This window comes from Gracilinanus agilis, chromosome 3 (genome assembly GCF_016433145.1).
Source record: "Gracilinanus agilis isolate LMUSP501 chromosome 3, AgileGrace, whole genome shotgun sequence".
In the NCBI taxonomy this organism is placed as follows: Eukaryota; Metazoa; Chordata; class Mammalia; order Didelphimorphia; family Didelphidae; genus Gracilinanus; species Gracilinanus agilis.
The window spans coordinates 149,498,646-149,515,591 of NC_058132.1; the positions used below are offsets into that span (position 1 = coordinate 149,498,646).

The 16,946-nt window shown below is 35.6% G+C and overlaps 1 protein-coding gene across 1 annotated transcript in view; it reads right to left on the reverse strand.

Moving 5' to 3' along the window:
• Positions 1 to 16,946, reverse strand: part of MPHOSPH8 (M-phase phosphoprotein 8) — a 77,223-nt gene that overhangs the window by 15,359 nt on the left and 44,918 nt on the right. Inside the window, exons 10-11 of the mRNA XM_044668973.1 lie at positions 14,580 to 14,734; positions 5,872 to 6,026 (exon numbers count right to left, since the gene is read on the reverse strand). Coding sequence (XP_044524908.1) covers positions 5,872 to 6,026; positions 14,580 to 14,734 — 310 coding nt within the window. The remainder of the gene's footprint in view (positions 1 to 5,871; positions 6,027 to 14,579; positions 14,735 to 16,946) is intronic.

Below are 16,946 nucleotides of genomic sequence, written 5' to 3' on the forward strand. Positions count from 1 at the left end.
AAGTGAACACAGAATAGTATACTTGTCAGATCTCTGGGAAAGGAAAGACTTTAAAACCAAGCAAGAGTTAGAGAAAATTACAAAATGTAAATTAAATGGTTTTGATTATATTAAACTAAAAAGTTTCTGTACAAACAAAAACAATGTAGTCAAAATCAGAAGGGAAACAACAAACTGGGAAAAAATCTTTATAACGAAAAACTCTGACAGGGGTCTAATCACTCAAATATACAAGGAGTTAAAGCAATTGTATAAAACATCAAGCCATTCCCCAATTGATAAATGGGCAAGAGACATGAATAGGCAATTTTCAGGTAAAGAAATCAAAAGTATCAATAAGCTCATGAGAAAGTGTTCCAAATCTCTAATAATTAGAGAAATGCAAATCAAAACAACTATGAGGTATCACCTCACACCTAGCAGATTGGCTAAAATGAAAGAAGGGGAGAGTAATGAATGCTGGAGGGGATGTGGCAAAATTGGGACATTGATGCATTGCTGGTGGAGCTGTGAACTGATCCAGCCATTCTGGCTGGCAATTTGGAATCATGCTCAAAGGGCTATAAAAGAATGCCTGCCCTTTGATCCAGGCATACCATTACTGGGTTTGTACCCCAAAGAGATCATAGATAAACAGACTTGTACGAAAATATTCATAGCTGCGCTTTTTGTGGTGGCAACAAATTGGAAAAGGAGGGTATGTCCTTCAATTGGGGAATGGATGAACAAAATGTGGTATATGCGGGTGATGGAATACTATTGTGCTAAAACGAATAATAAACTGGAGAAGTTCCAGGAGAACTGGAGAGACCTCCGGGAACTGATGCAGAGCGAAAGGAGCAGAGCCAGAAGAACTCTATACACAGAGACTGACATTCTGTGGTAAAATCGAATGTAATGGACCTCTGTACCAGCAGCAATACAATGACCCAGGACAATTCTGAGGGATTTATGGTAAAGATGCTACCCACATTCAGAGGAAGGACTGCAGGAGAGGAAACATATAAGAAAAACAACTGCTTGAACGCATGGGTCGGGGTGGACATGATTCAGGGTGTGGACTCGAAACTACCACACCAATGCAACCGCCAACAATTTGGAAATTGGTATTGATCAAGGACACATGACAAAACTAGTGGAAATGCGCATCGGCCATGGGTAGGGGAGGCGCGGGGGGGGGGGGGGGGTTAAAGGGGAAAGGAGGAGCATGAATCATGTAACCATGTTAAAAATGAATATTAATAAATGTTAAAAAAAAAAAAAAACCTGAGTCATGGAGTCACAGACCCAAGCACTGGAGGAATTTGCCATCCCTCCTCCAAGCCCTTATGTTGAAGCCTTTAGATAGTCAAGGAGTCATATTCTGTTTTCAAATAAGAAAAAAGACCAAGAGAAGAAAAGTGATTTGCCATTCACAAGTAAATAATAGAGACCTAGTGAATAGTAGAGACTATTTCCTATTGCCAGATAGAATTCTTTCTATCTTCTCTGTTAAAGACTTTAAGAAGATACTGTCAACTGGGCAAAGGTGGGGGAGAGGAGGTAATTCTGAGCTTCATAAGAATAAGGAATGTAATTTAATTTTTTAAAAAGCCAAAAAGTTATTTAAAAATTAATAAGAAAAGAACACAATTTCATTTTTAAAACTTGCTAATTCAATGAAATGGATTTAAAATTCATTCAACCCCTGAGAATTACACTCAACGTTTTTACTATTAATGAGAAGCCATATTCCGTGTCCATCATAGTGTGAACATAATACTATTTCCCCCACTTTATTTTCCTTGTTATTTAATTTTCAGATACACTTTGTCTATATATCCATTTGCAAAAGTATCATTCAGCCCCTTCTTCTTCATATCTGAAAGTTCAACAAATAATAAGAAAATAAAATACTTCAGGAAAACTAACCAACATTTCAACCAAATTTGACTATATAAATATATACATTAAGTATTCCACATCCATATAGTCCCTCACATCCACAAAGAAGGGAAAGAAGAGCATTGTTCATTAAAATTCTATATGGATAAATTTTAAATGATCTATTAAGCACTATGTGCAAAACATTGATTAAGTTAAATGTTGGGGATACAAATAAGAAAGTTTCTGCTCCTGTTCTGAAAAAACTCCCAGCCCAATGGGGAGACAACACAGAGACACACTGTGAAGCGTTCAGTCTCAAGTTTTTTGTTCTTTCTATTTACACTATAGTTCCATATTTTCTTAATCCTGCTTACTTCACTCTGTGTCAACCTCTTGATTTTCTGAATTCTTCATATTCATTGTCTCTTAAAATTTTGCAATATTCCATTCATGTCCCATAATTTGCTTAGACATTATTCTAAACCAATGATAATCTACTTTGTTTCTAATTTTTTCAACTAGGAAAAAAAGTTGCTATGAATATTCTCATGTATATGGAACGTTTCTGTCCTGGGTTGGGCTTTTTGGTGATTTTACTTCTAACAGTGGGATCACTAAGATTTAAAAGGGTATGGCTTTTTTACTTTGGGCTCTTAAAAATTATACCATGGGGGCAGCTGGGTGGCTCAGTGGATTGAGAGTCAGGCATAGAGACAGGAGTTCCTGGGTTCAAATTTGGCCTCAGACACTTCCTAGCTGTGTGACCCTGGGCAAGTTACTTAACATCCATTGCCTAGCCCTTACTGTTCTTCTGCCTTAGAATCAATATAGAGTACTGATTCCAAGATGGAAGGTTAAGGGTTTAAAAAAAAAAAAGTTATTCCAAGAGAGCACAACCACTGATAAGTTCTACAAAGCTGGAATTGGTCTCTCTATATAACCAGTCATCTTGTTTTCTGTTACACATTTCCCTTTTAATACTCTTTACAAGCTTTATCTGTATTATCTCACATTGCAGCCTGCTCATACCTATCATGTCTATCTCTACTGCCTTTCTTAACTTCAGCTTTTTAGAGAACATAGTACATATGTCAGTCATATAATATCACCAGAAAAATAGTAGTGTTAAAAACATGGGCTGTCATATTTCAAGGAGAAGCTTGGGTCTATACAAAGGTGTAGGTAGGTCTTGGTAAAAGGACCATGTCTGTTGCCCGAAGCCCACACTAGCTATTAAGTAGAGAGAGGCTTATTGCCACAAGGCTGGCTAGAGGATGGGGAGATGCTCATGATCACTCATAAAACAATACTATATCATCTAATTAATTCAACTCTTTTTTTCTCTTCCCTGTTTATTTTTCTAGTTAATAATACAGCTTTTAATGAAAGGTCAGCAAGTTTTCAAGAAAATTCATCACCAGGCCTCTTTTATAAAAACTTATCATTAATTTTCATTTTGTATTCTTTGGACAACACTTATTGGGCACCAACATCGTGCCTTAATTGGCCTTATTTTCATCGTTCTTCCTTTGTCTCAAGTACACTAACTTTCATTTCCACAAATGATCAAGTAAATGGAAAAATTAATAATAATTAAAAGTTTAACTAAATACCATAATAAAATCCTCCATGTTTATACCCTACTCTTCAATGTAATAAAAAATTTTACTGATTTCAGTATACCCTGCTATTGTTATCACCCCTATTTTATAGATAAGGTAACTGAAGCTGACTTGCTCTTGGTCACACAGCCAGTAAGTGTCTGAGGCTGGCTTTGAACTCAGATCTTCCTGACTCCAGGTCCAAGACTCTATCCCCTGTACTACCAAGCCTCAGTTATATATTAAATGGTCTCAAAGAACATATAGGAGAAATTCTCTAATGAACCTGTGTTATCGTTGGTGTAGCAGATCCTTTCAATGAAGTAAATTTCAAACTATCCATGCTTGACCACATTATACAGTTCTCATCTCTGTCTTTCAATAAATGTGTTGCTCTGTTCAACCAATGTGCTAGAGGCCTTCCTCACATTCACTGGACACTGCATTGAAACCAAATGCATAAACTGATAAGCCATCAATTCTCTCTCACTCTTACTATGAGTAGCCTATCTATTTCTATTTTATTGGCCATACATTTCTCTGATGACTTTTTACATAATTTCTATTGCATTTCATTTTGCAATGTGTTGTACCATCCTCATGCTCACAATGCACCATACATTCTATTGCTTTTTGGATGATCTATCAACTTCAATTCTTGAAAAACTATAGTGTTCCACGATACACAATACTACCAAAAGATTAATGATATTAAAAAAGAGGGGTCTTCTTTTCTAGGTTCAGTTAAAGAACTATGCCATGTCCCAAAGACAATCCAACTTGCTTTCTATCTCTTGCTCAACTAGACTTAATTTATTCTAATATGTTTATCTAAAACACATGTAGAAATAGACTAGCTCTGGCCTGATGAAGCATTGTTTAATCACTTTTTTATTCTGAAATGGAAAAACTGTTTAAGAGTGATTATGGATCTCATTTAGGAGGCTCTACAGTGCTCTGGGGCTTGAAGATATCAAAATGTCATCTACAAAAAGAAATATCTAGAAGTTCACATTATCTTCATAGAATAGCTTTTTTTTTAAAAATTGTTATTTTTTTTAAACCCTTAACTTCTGCGTATTGGCTCCTTGGTGGAAGAGTGGTAAGGGTGGGCAATAGGGGTCAAGTGACTTGCCCAGGGTCACTTGGCTGGGAAGTGTCTGAGGCCAGATTTGAACCTAGGACCTCCCGTCTCTAGGCCTGACTCTCAATCCACTGAGCTACTCAGCTGCCCTCCCCCCCCCCTTTTTAAAAAATAAACCCTTGCCTTCCATCTTAGAGTCAATACTGTGTATTGGCTCCAAGGCATAAGAGTGGTAAGGGTAGGCAATGGGGGTCAAGTGACTTGCCCAGGGTCACACAGCTGGGAAGTGTCTGAGGCCAGACTTGAACCTAGGACCTCCCATCTCTAGGCCTGGCTCTCAATCCACTGAGCTACCCAGCTGCCCCCTAGAATAGCTTTTTAATTGGATTTTGAGATTGACGTTATCCATAATGGTGGCAAATATCTATGGTAAACATATGTTTCTTCATTTTATACCTTGTCTTGTATAAATAATCAGAAAAATTGTCAGTCATTTCTGTTCTTTCAAGGGATGTTGATTATGACATATTACAGAGGCATCTACTGAAGTAGAATAATTATTTTTCCATATAAAATTAAAAGCATTCTATAATCAAAAAATAAGTGAAATGGAATCTTACACTTTTTAGAACTTTTGGTCAACTGTATGACTGTAAAAACATGACCACTGTACCCTTTATAGAAGTTTTCTCTACTCCCACATCTTACCTTTTTCAAGAATCTCTTCAATGCATGTACAAAATATGGTCATAACTACTGTGTAGGAAATGCAGCTTATGGGCTAATAGTTATTGATATCACTGCAATTGTTTTTTGTTTGTTTTGTAATAAGGCCTGAGATTTTTTTTCCCTTTATCATTTCATCTTCTTTTAGAAAACTTGAGAATCAAACCCTAAATGCCTTCATAATTATTCTACCTTTCAGCATAGTCCTCTTTTGGGTATAAGTGGTCTAGGAAACTGCATTTTTTTTTAAACCCTTGTACTTTCGGTGTATTGTCTCATAGGTGGAAGAGTGGTAAGGGTGGGCAATGGGGGTCAAGTGACCTGCCCAGGGTCACACAGCTGGGAAGTGGCTGAGGCTGGGTTTGAACCTAGGACCTCCTGTCTCTAGGCCTGACTCTCACTCCACTGAGCTACCCAGCTGCCCCCCGAAACTGCATTATTAATCTGTTTTCTTCTTCTCATAATGTATATAATCTCAGAAATACTTTGGGGATTGAACTCTAATATTAAATGATTAAGTCATTTAGGAAGATATTCAGATAACTTTTTTTACTACAATATACAGTTCAAACATAAGAAAACATAAAGGGGCACCTTCTGGTATGTTTGGTGGTGGTTTGTAATTGAAATCTGTTGAAAAATCTGGACCCTCACAAAGGCGATGACATGCTATTGGAAACACAGGCTCTAGGAGGGCAAGCCTGGCTTCAAAGTAGTCCCTTATGGTTTCCTCTGCAACTCTTGATAGCCTGAAAAGAAGGAAAGATAGTCACATCAATGTCAATTTGGACAAGTTTTTCCTAATTAAAATCCATTAAAAGTTTACATTTTTTTAAAGTGACTGATAACTGAAATATGATTCCTAACAGCAGATTTAAGTTTCTATCTCATATAAAGTAGTCAAATATTACTTATTAGTGTAACATACTCATATGAGAAGAACTTAAAATTTCTATTATATTACCTTGTTAGTGGGTTTTATTAACCAAAGAAAAATTCAGATTGAGGTAGGAGTTACCCATAAGTTCTAAAATGCCTAAGTAGGAACACTAAAATCAATCCAAATCTGAACAAAGATATTCAGAAATTTATTTTATTACTATTTACAAAAGGGTTTGCTAATAAATAGCCTCAAAAAAGATAATAAAGGAATAGTTTAAGTTTACTGGAAACTTTTTTGGGTCTTTTAACATTTTAAAAGACTTTAGCAAAAGTCAAGTATTATCAAATAAACTCCTGCCCTCTTTACAAATCTACTCACTATAGCAGACCTTTTTGAAATTCTTTTCTAAGAATACATGATTTTAGGTACTTGACAGTAATGAAATTAAATTTTCCCTTTTTTTCTCAGTTACATGTAAAAATTGACATATACATATGGAGGCATACAAAACATTTCCATATTAGCCCTATTGCAAAAGAAAATGCAGGCCCCCAAAAAAACAGAATTCAATCTACAGTCAGGCTTTAACAATTCTTTCTCCAGAGGTGGAAAGCATTTTTTATCACGAGTTTCAAAACTGCCTTAGACTATTCTATTGCTGAGAATAGATAAGTCATTGGCAGTTGGCCATCAAAAAATATTACTGTTACTGTGCAAAATGTTCTATTGGTTTTCTTCATTTTGCATCAAATTCATGTAAGTCTTCTCAGGTTTTTCTGAAACCAGCCTGCTTGTCATTTCATTTTTTTTTTTAACCCTTACCTGAATCAATACAAAGTATCAGTTCCAAGGCAGAGGAATGGTAAAGAGTTACCCTCCACCCTCTGGTCATTTCTTATAGCACAATCATATACAATCTGTTCAGACACTTCCCAACTAATGAACATATCCCTTAAATTTCCAATTCTTTGCCACCACAAAAATAGCTGTTATGTTTTGTACATACTGTTCCTTTTCCTTTTTCTTTGACCTCTTTGGGGCACAGACCTAATAGAGGTATTGCTAGGTTAAAACGTATGTACAGTTTTGTATCCCTTTAGACTGAGTTCCAAATTGCTCTCCAGAATGGCTGGATCAGTTCACATCTCACCAACAGGGCATTAATTTCCCTATTTATCAACATACTCTCCAACATAAGTCATTTTCCAATCTGTTGTGAGGTGGTACCTCAAAGATATTTTGATTTGCATTTCTCTAATCAAGTGATTTAAATTTTTCATTACTATAGATAGCTTTGATTTATCTGAAAACTGTCTGTGTCCTTTGGCCATTTACAACTGAGGAATTTTATTTAGTTCTCTATATATTTGAGAAATGAGACCTTTATTAAGAAACACTTGCTGTCTTTAATTTTTTTAAATTTGATATAATCAAAATTACCCATTTATAGCCCATAATGCTCTTGGTTGGTTATTAAGTCTTCCCTTCTCCATAAATTTGAAATGTAAATTATTCCATGGTCCCCTAGTTTATCATATATTTATGTCTAAATCACGTACAAATTTTGACCATATCTCGGTATATAGTGTGAATAGGTTAGTCTATATCTGGTTTCTGCTAAATTGCTTTCCGATTTTCCCAGTGATTTTTGTCAAATAATGTTGTTTTCCAATTCTTGGATCTTAGGATTTGTAAAACACCAGATTACTGTCGTCATCTATTAATGTATAATGTGTGCCTAATTCATTCTACTGATCACCAGTCTATTTCTTAGCTAATACCAGATTCTTTTGATGATTATTACTTTGTAAGGCAGTTTAAGATCTGGTATAGCTAAAACATCTTCCTTCATTTTTTTCATTCTCTTGATATTCTTGACCTTTTTTCTTTCAGATGAATTCTATTTTTTTCTAGCTCTAAAAAATAAATTTTTGGCAATCTGATTGGTAAGGCCCAGAACAGATAAATTAATTTAGGTAGAATTGTTTTTTGTCATATTTGCTTAGCTACCAATGAGCAATTATTATTTCTTCAAATGTTTAGATCTGACTTTATGTGAAAAGTATTTGATAAATGTGCATTCATACAGTTTCTGGGTTTGTCTTGGCAGATAGACTCCTTAAGTATTTTATACTGTGTTAAATTAAATGGAATTTCTCTCTCTTCCTGTTGGACTTTGGTGGTAATATACAGAAATATTGATGATTTATGTGGCTTTATTTTGTCTCCCCCATCTTTGCTGAAGTACTATTTCCTGAAGTATTTTTGAGGATTCTCTAAGTGCCATCATATTATCTGCAGAGTTAACAGTTTTGTTCTCTTGATAGTTCTTCTAATTCCTTCAATTTTTTTCTTGTCTGATTCCAATAGCTAGTATATCTAGAACTATATTGAATAGTGGTAATAATAGACATTCATACTTTTATCAATCATCTTACTGGAAAGACTTCTAACTTAATCCCATTATAGATAATACTTGCTGATGGTTTTAGACAGATACAACTTATCATTCAAAGAAAAGCTCCATTTATTCCTATGTTTTCTAGTGTTAATAGGAATGAGTGTTATTCTGTCATTAGCTTTTTCTGCATCTACTGAAATAATCATATGATTTTTGTTCATTATGTTAATGATGTGGTCAATTTTGCTGATAGTTTTTCTAATATTGAACCAGTCCAGCATTTCTGGTATAGAGCCCATCTAGTTTGTGAACTATTGCTATAATCTCTAGTATTTTATATAAAATATTTGCATCTATATTCATTAGAGAAATTAGTCTAGAGTTTTATGTCTTTGCTCTGGTTTAGGTATCAAAATTACATTTCTGAGAGTGAAGTGGTTTAGTGGATAGAAAGCCAATCCTAGAGATGGGAGGTCCTGGTTTCAAAACTGGCCTCAGACAGGTCTGGTGACCCTGGACATGTCACTTAAACCCAACTGCCTACCCTTCCCTACTCTTTTGCTATGAACTGATACTTAGTATCAATTCTAAGACAGAAAGTGAGGGTTTAAAAAAAATGAACAAAAATAAAAATATCATTCTGAAAGGGTGTTGATAAGGTTCACCAGACCATGTCCATGTGTCATAACAATTCTGGTAGGATTCCTTTGCTTATTTTCACAAATAGTTTGTATGGAAGTAAAACTAATTCTTCTTTAAATATTTTATAGAATTCATTTGTGAATTCATCTTGTCCCTGGGAATTTTTCTTAAGGAGCTCAATGATAGTTTTGTTCAATTTATTTTTGTAAATAAAACTTAAGCATTCTATTTCTTCTCTTAAACTGGTCAATATACATTTTTGTAAATATTCATCCATTTAATTTTGTTTTGCCCAAATCCAATAAATCTAACAAAGAAGTCCTAAAAAATGCTTTCGTTTCATCTTCACCAATGGTTAATTCACCCTTTTCATTTTTGATATTAGTAATTTGGTTTTGTTATTTCTTTTTTTTTTTTTAGAAAACTTGTACCATAATTTTATATTTTTTTAATTTTTTAGACAATGGGGGTCAAGTCACTTGCCCAGGGTCACACAGCTGGGAAGTGTCTAAGGTCAGATTTGAACCTAGGACCTCCTGTCTTTAGGCCTGGCTCTCAATTCACTGAGCTATCCAGCTGCCCGTTATTTCTTTTTTAACCAAATTAACCAATGATTCATCTATTTTACTTATTTTTCTTAATACCAGCTCCTAATAGTATTAGTTCAACAGTTTTCTTAATTTCAAATCTCTCCTTTGATTTTCAGGATTTCCAATTTGGTGCTTAATTGAGGATTTAAAATGTGTAGTTTCCTAGTTTTAGTTGCATGAAGAATTATTAATTTTTCCGTTCTTTTCCATTTTGTTGATAAATACATTAGAAATTTTCCCCTAAGTATTACTTTGGCTACATCCCACAAATTTGGGTATACTGTGCCATTGCTGTCATTCTCTTTAGTGATGATATTGTTTCTATGCGTTGTCCTTTAACCTATTCATCCTTTAAGATTGGGTCATTTAGTTTCCAATTAATTTTTGGCCTCTATTTCCAGGGCCCTTTATTGAATATTCTTTTTAATGCATTATAGTCTGAAAAAGATGCAATATTTGTGTAAAGTTTTTATGCCCTAATACATGGTTAATTTTGTTGAAGGTGCCATGTACAACTGAGGGAAAAAGAATACCTTTTTCTATTTCCTCCAGTGAGCAAAAATACCTAACTTTTCTAAAACTCTATTCATCTAGGTCTGAGAAGTAGAAAATGAGATTTCCCACTAGTATAGTTGTCTTTTTTAAACCCTTACCTTCTTAGAATCAATAATAAGTATTGGTACTAAGGTGGAAGAGGGGGTAAGGGATGAGCAATTAGGCTTAAATGATTTGCCCAATGTCACACACCTAGGAAGTGTCTGAGACCAGATTTGAACCCAGGACTTCCTGTCTCCAGGCCTGGCACTCTATTCCCTGAGGCAATTAGCTGGCCTCCACTAGTATAGTTTTATTACTTCCTACTATAACTGATTTAAGTTTTTCTTTAAGAATTTGAATGCTGTGCAATTTTGGTATAAATATGTCAAGTATAGATATTAATTCATTGTCTCTGATATCTTTTAATAAAAATGTTTCCTTGCTTATTTTTTAATTAGGTCTAATTTTGCTTTTGCTTCATTTGAGATCATAATTGGTACTCTTGCTTTTTTTCCCCACTTCAGCTGAAGCATAATAGATGCTGTTTTAGCCACTTACCCTTATTCTGTGTGTCTCTTTGTTTCAAGTGTATTTCTTGTAAATAAAATATGGTAGGATTCTGTTTTCAGTCTGTTATCCATTTCAATTATATAGGGGAGTTCATCTCATTTACATTAATCATTATGATTACTGTATATTTCCATCCATCTTATTCTCCTCCCCAACCCCTACTTTTATCCTTCTTTCTTTTTACCCTGTCCTTCTTCAAAAGTATACTGTGAGGGGGCAGCTGGGTAGCTCAGTGGAGTGAGAGTCAGGCCTAGAGACAGGAGGTCCTAGGTTCAAACCCGGCCTCAGCCACTACCCAGCTGTGTGACCCTGGGCAAGTCACTTGACCCCCATTGCCCACCCTTACCAATCTTCCACCTATGAGACAATACACCGAAGTACAAGGGTTAAAAAAAAAAAAGTATACTGTGCTTTTGACCACTACCTTTAATTTCTCTCCTTTCTTTCAGTCTTCCCCCAATTCTTTTATACCCTTTTGCTTCTAGTTTCCTTTAAGATAAGATAGACTTCTACACCCACCTGAATTATATGTTATTCCCTCTTTCAGCCAATTCCAATGAAAGTAAGTTCCAAGCATCGTCTGCCACCACACTACCATCTCTTCCCGCTCGACTGTTAAAGCTTTTCCTTTCATGCCTCTTTTATGTGAGATAATTTTCCATATTTTTCTGCTCCATTCCTCCTTCTCCCAATCATTTTTCTCACACCTTAATTTTATTTTTTTGAAATCATCCCATCACAGTCAATTCAGAGATATGCTTACAAGTATCATTTTCCAATATAGGAATGTCAACATTTTGACCTTATTCTCTATTTCTCTATCATGTTTACCTTTTTATGCTTCTCTTGAGCCCTGTACTGAAAGTCGGATTTTTTTATTCAGCTATAATCTTTTCATGAGGAATGCTTGAAAGTTTTCTGTTTCATTAAATATCCATTTTTGTGTACTCAGCTTTGTTAAGATATTCTCAGTTGTAATCCTAGCAACTTTGCTTTCTAGAATATCATATTCCAAGCCCTCAGATTCTATAAAGTAGAAGCTGCTAAATTTTGTGCTATCCTGACTGTACTCTATAAAATGTGCTCCATAATGTGAACTGTTTCTTTCTGGCTACAGGCTACATTTTCTCTTTTTCCTAGGAGCTCTGGGTTTTGGCTATAGTATTTCTTGTGAGTTTTCATTTTGGGATCTCTTTGAAGAGGTGACTGGTAGATTTTTTTTTTTAATTTCCATTTTATCCTCTGGTTCTAGGATATCAGAACAGTTTTCCTTGATAATTCTCAAAAAATGATGCCTAGGCTCTTTTTTGATCATGGCTTTCAGGTAGTCTAATAATTCATAAATTATTTTTCCATGCTCTATTTTCCAAGTCAGTTGTTTTTTCAATGAGATGTTCATGTTTTCTTTTATTATTTCATTCGTTTGTTTTTCATTTATTGTTCTCATAGTCATTAGTTTTCACTTGCCCTAAATAATTATCTTCTTCAGTGACCTTTTATAACTCTTTTCCCATCTGGACAATTCTATTTCTTAAATAGTTCTTTTTTTAAGTAAATTTTTGAGTCTCTTTTACAGTTTGGCCAATTCTGTTTTCAAAGTTTCTTTGGTATTTTTTTTTATCTTCTCTACCAACCTGTTAATTTTCTTGAATTCCTAAAAATTTATTCAAATAATTAATTTGGAATATTTTCCCCACAGTTACATGATTCATATTCTTTCCCTCCCCTCCTCCCTCCCCATTCCCAATGAGCAATCCAACTGAGTTTTACATGTATCATTTTTCAAAACCTATTTCCATATTATTAATATTTGTAACAGAGTGATCACTTAAAGTCAACATCACTAATCATATCCCCTTCGAACCAGGCGATCAAGGAAATGTTTTTCTTCTGTGTTTCTACTCCCACAGTTCTTTCTTTGGATGTGGATAACATTCTTTCATTGTCCTGTATCATTGCACTACTGCTAGTAGAGAAGTCCATCATGTTCGATTGTGCCGCAATGTATCAGTCTCTGTGTACAATGTTCTCCTGGTTCTGCTCCTTTCGCTCTGCATCAATTCCTGGAGGTTGTTCCAGTTCACATGGAATTCCTCCAGTTCATTATTCCTTTTAGCACAATAGTATTCCATCACCAACAGATAGTACAATTTGTTCAGCCATTCCCCAATCGAAGGACATACCCTCATTTTCCATTTTTTTTTTTTTTTTTGCCATCACAAAGAGCACAGCTATAAATATTTTTGTACAAGTCTGTTTATCTATGAGCTCTTTGGGGCACAAACCCAACAATGGTATGGCTGGATCAAAGGGCAGGCAGTCATTTAAAGTCCTTTGGGCATAATTCCAAATTGCTTTCCAGAATGGTTGGATCAATTCATAACTCCATCAGCAATACATTAGTGTCCCAATTTTGCCACATCCTCTCTAACGTTTATTACTTTCCTTTGCTGTCATATTAACCAATCTACTAGGTATAAGGTAGTACTTGTCAGAGTTGTTTTGATTTGCATTTCTCTAATTATAAGAGAACATGTTTTCATATGCTTATTGATAGTTTTGATTTCCTTATCTGAGAATTGCCTATTCTAATTTTCTTACATCACTCTTTTCCCAATTTTTCCTCTACCTCTCTTAATTGATTAAAAAAATTTTTTTTAACTCGGGGATTTGTTTTAGGTCTGTGACTAATTCACATTTTTCTTTCAAGCTTTCCATGATACATTTTGACTTTCTTTTTGTTTCTTTTTTGTTTGTGTCTTGGTCTTCCCTGTCATCATAGGAATTTTTTTGTGCTTTTTTTTTTTTTTTTTTGCTGTTTGCTAATTTTTCCAGACTTTTTACTTTTAACTTAATGTTAAAGTTGAGCTCTGTTCCCAGGAGGAAGTGGTACTATCCCAAGCTTCAAGCCTGCTTGCTGCTGTTTCCAGAGCTAGCTCTGGGGGTCTGTAGGTTTTCAGTGCATCCAAGGTAGTATGGTTTAAGGAGAGGTGTTGGTCACTGTTCTCCTGGCTCATGTTCTGGTCTTTACCCAGGAAGGAACTTTTGTTCCCCTCTAACCACCAGAACCAACATCCTCCTGGTCCTGGAACCCTTACCAGATCCCCCCTCTGGTTTTCTGCAACTGTAATTGCTCCCCATTGTATTAGAATTGAGACCAGAATTCTTCCTCCCTTGTGAGCAACCAAAAGCATGCCTCTCCACCTAGGAACCATGAGCACGATGCCCGTTTTCCTTTGGTCACATGTGCTATCCCACTCTGTCTGGCATTGGGATTCCAACCTAGAACTATGAATGGGCAATGCAACAGGTCCAGAACCAGCACCAGCAAAGGGTCCTGTGCAATATTTCCTTTCCACCAACTGAACAATCTCCCTACTATCTGTCAGCCAAGAGCTCCTGAAGTTGCCAATGCCAATGCAAAGGCCTCCAAGCCCTGCTACTGGGCAATTGTTTAAACTTGACTTTTTGTTGATTTTACTGCTCCAGAATTTGACTTGAGACGTTATTTTTGAATTGTTTGGAGGGGAATTTCTGAGAGGTAGGCTAAATGCTTTTCTGCTCAATCATCTTGGCTCTGCCTCTGAAATTTTAATTCTTAAAAATATTTTGCAACTAAAATAATTACTGTGAAATCCCTAAGTAAACATAACTTTAAGCATCTTAATTTAATACTTACGTTTCTAAGTGACTTTTCAGCAGGTCATATACCAATACATTATTACACTGCTTAGCAAAATGCAAAGCACTATTCTGATGTTTTGACAAAATGTTACAATCTGCTCCACATTCAATCACAAGCCTTACAATATCTGAGTTTCCTCTTTTACAAGCCTGTAACACAAAAATATTAAGGCAAGTAATTATATAAAAGTGAATTCAAAGGAGTATGTTATATATATATATTAAAAAAGTATTATTATTTTTTTCTAAATAGAGTCTTTCTGAAAACATTCAGATACAAAGGGAATTTCTTCAAGACAAGGAGCAAGTTTTCTTCATTAGGAAAAAATGGCAAAAATAAGGTTCTATTTGTACTACTCAGTTTTGGTACTTAACTGAAGACTCTTCAAAAATAGGAGGGCTTTAAAACATATTTTTGTAAACAATAATAATAGCACTTTAAGGTTTGTTATATTTTTATAATATCTCACTTTGTCCTCACTTAACCAAGCCTGGAAGTAGGTGCTATTATCATCACTATTTTACAGATAAGGAAACTAAGATAGACAAAGGTTAAAGATTTGGTCAGCATCACACAGATACTAAGTATCTAAGGCTGGATTTGAACTTGGGTCTTTCTGACTCAAGGCCCAGCCCTTTAGAATTCTACTGTGCCATGAAGCTACCAAGTGCCAGGCCTTTTTGGAAACTACTAAAAGGATTCTCATTTTCCATTGATTTTAATGGTTGCCAAAAGAATCATACTGACAAATACATTTTTTCTAGACTTGTTTTCACTGTGATTCTTTGACTATACTATGTTGGATGTAATGGAATAAAAAGGCAATGTTGATATGTTGAGGATGAAATGGGGAAATATAAGGGGATAGCTGAGTTAAGGAATGAATGGGGAATATAGGAAGGGCTGCTCAAACAGGCTAATCACTGAGGCTAGAGACAGAGGGTACTGGGAGGAAACAGGCTGGGTCCTTCAGGCAGGAGGGCTATCTCTGTGATACAAGAAGAATTGAGTCAGCCAGAAGTAATATGGGTTTGGCTGAAAGGTTTCTGTTGTCAATTTCTAAGGTCCCTTGAGGGAGAAGATAAGAGGCTCCTCCCTGCCAGTGAATCTGAATTTACAGGAAGTCTCGGCTAGCTACTTCCTGCCCAAGATGGATGCCTAAGTTTGCCCTCAAGAAATAAAAGGAAAGTTATTCCTTCCCTCTTCAGCCTTTGCCTAATATCAAGTACAATGATTCATCAGAGGCTTTTGTGTAGATATCAAAGGGGATTTATTGATGTCAAGGGTAAGCAGAGGGAAAAAGGGTTTGAGGGTTTTGTAACTGATACTAGAGAGAAAGCTGGTGCTGGGGGAAGGGTCATAGGAGAGGGTCAGATTGAGAGAGACCGGCTCCCTCAGTCAGAGAAGGTTTCACTGCCCTGAAGTAAAAGTATTTTATCAGATCACTAGATAAGGGGATGGCTTGATTTAGTTTGTCCTTCCTGCCTACAGAAGCTAAAACCCACAATGTCCAATCACCAAACCACCCTTCCTCCCAGGGCCCAATGGGGAAATTCAGGGAAAATAGCAGGATGTAATGGAGAGGTCAGGGAGAGGTCTAGAAAGAACAGACAAGGTCCAAAATGCCACAAAGGAAAAAGGTCTTTCAGCTGGAACTTCAGGGATATTTATAGCCTAGCTCTAATGGTTTTTCCATGTGCCCAGCCCCCAAGCTGGTTCAACATTCTAAACCTTTCTGACAGGCTGTTACAGTTGGTTTGCAAAAGCAAGTGCTTTTTGCTGCAACCCTGCATTACACGGATCAGAGAGCAATTTCATATTCATCTTAGCAGCAGTTTTAAAATAGACTTAGCCTTGCACTGACCTGAATATAGTAAATCTCAGGCACTACTGTAAAAGATGGTTAAAGAGGATCAAGACAGTTTCCTTGCAGCTAGAGTAGAGTGCAAATAACATGTAAGGTGATTTTCTTTCTTGTGAACAAATTTCAGCTTATAAGTATGTCTTTATTGTTATTTATCTTACTAAACCTTCTTCAGTTCTAGTTTTTGAGGGTGCTTTTCTTATAAGTTAGAATATTTACATTGCTGAATAAATTTTTTAAGTAGATAGTGGGAAGACCTGGGTTCTAATTCTGCCTCTGCTCCTAAGTATGTACTTAACCAAGTCAAAAACTTCCCTGGCCCTTGCCTTCCTCATTTGGAAAATAGGATAGTGGACTAATCATCATCTGCTTTCTAGTATTTCCAATTCAAAAATTATATAAATAAACTAATCAAACTTTGGAAACAAATGAAATATTCATCTTTTTACTAAATTAGGGCAATAATTAATACTTCATGTGTTATAAAGCATAAAAAG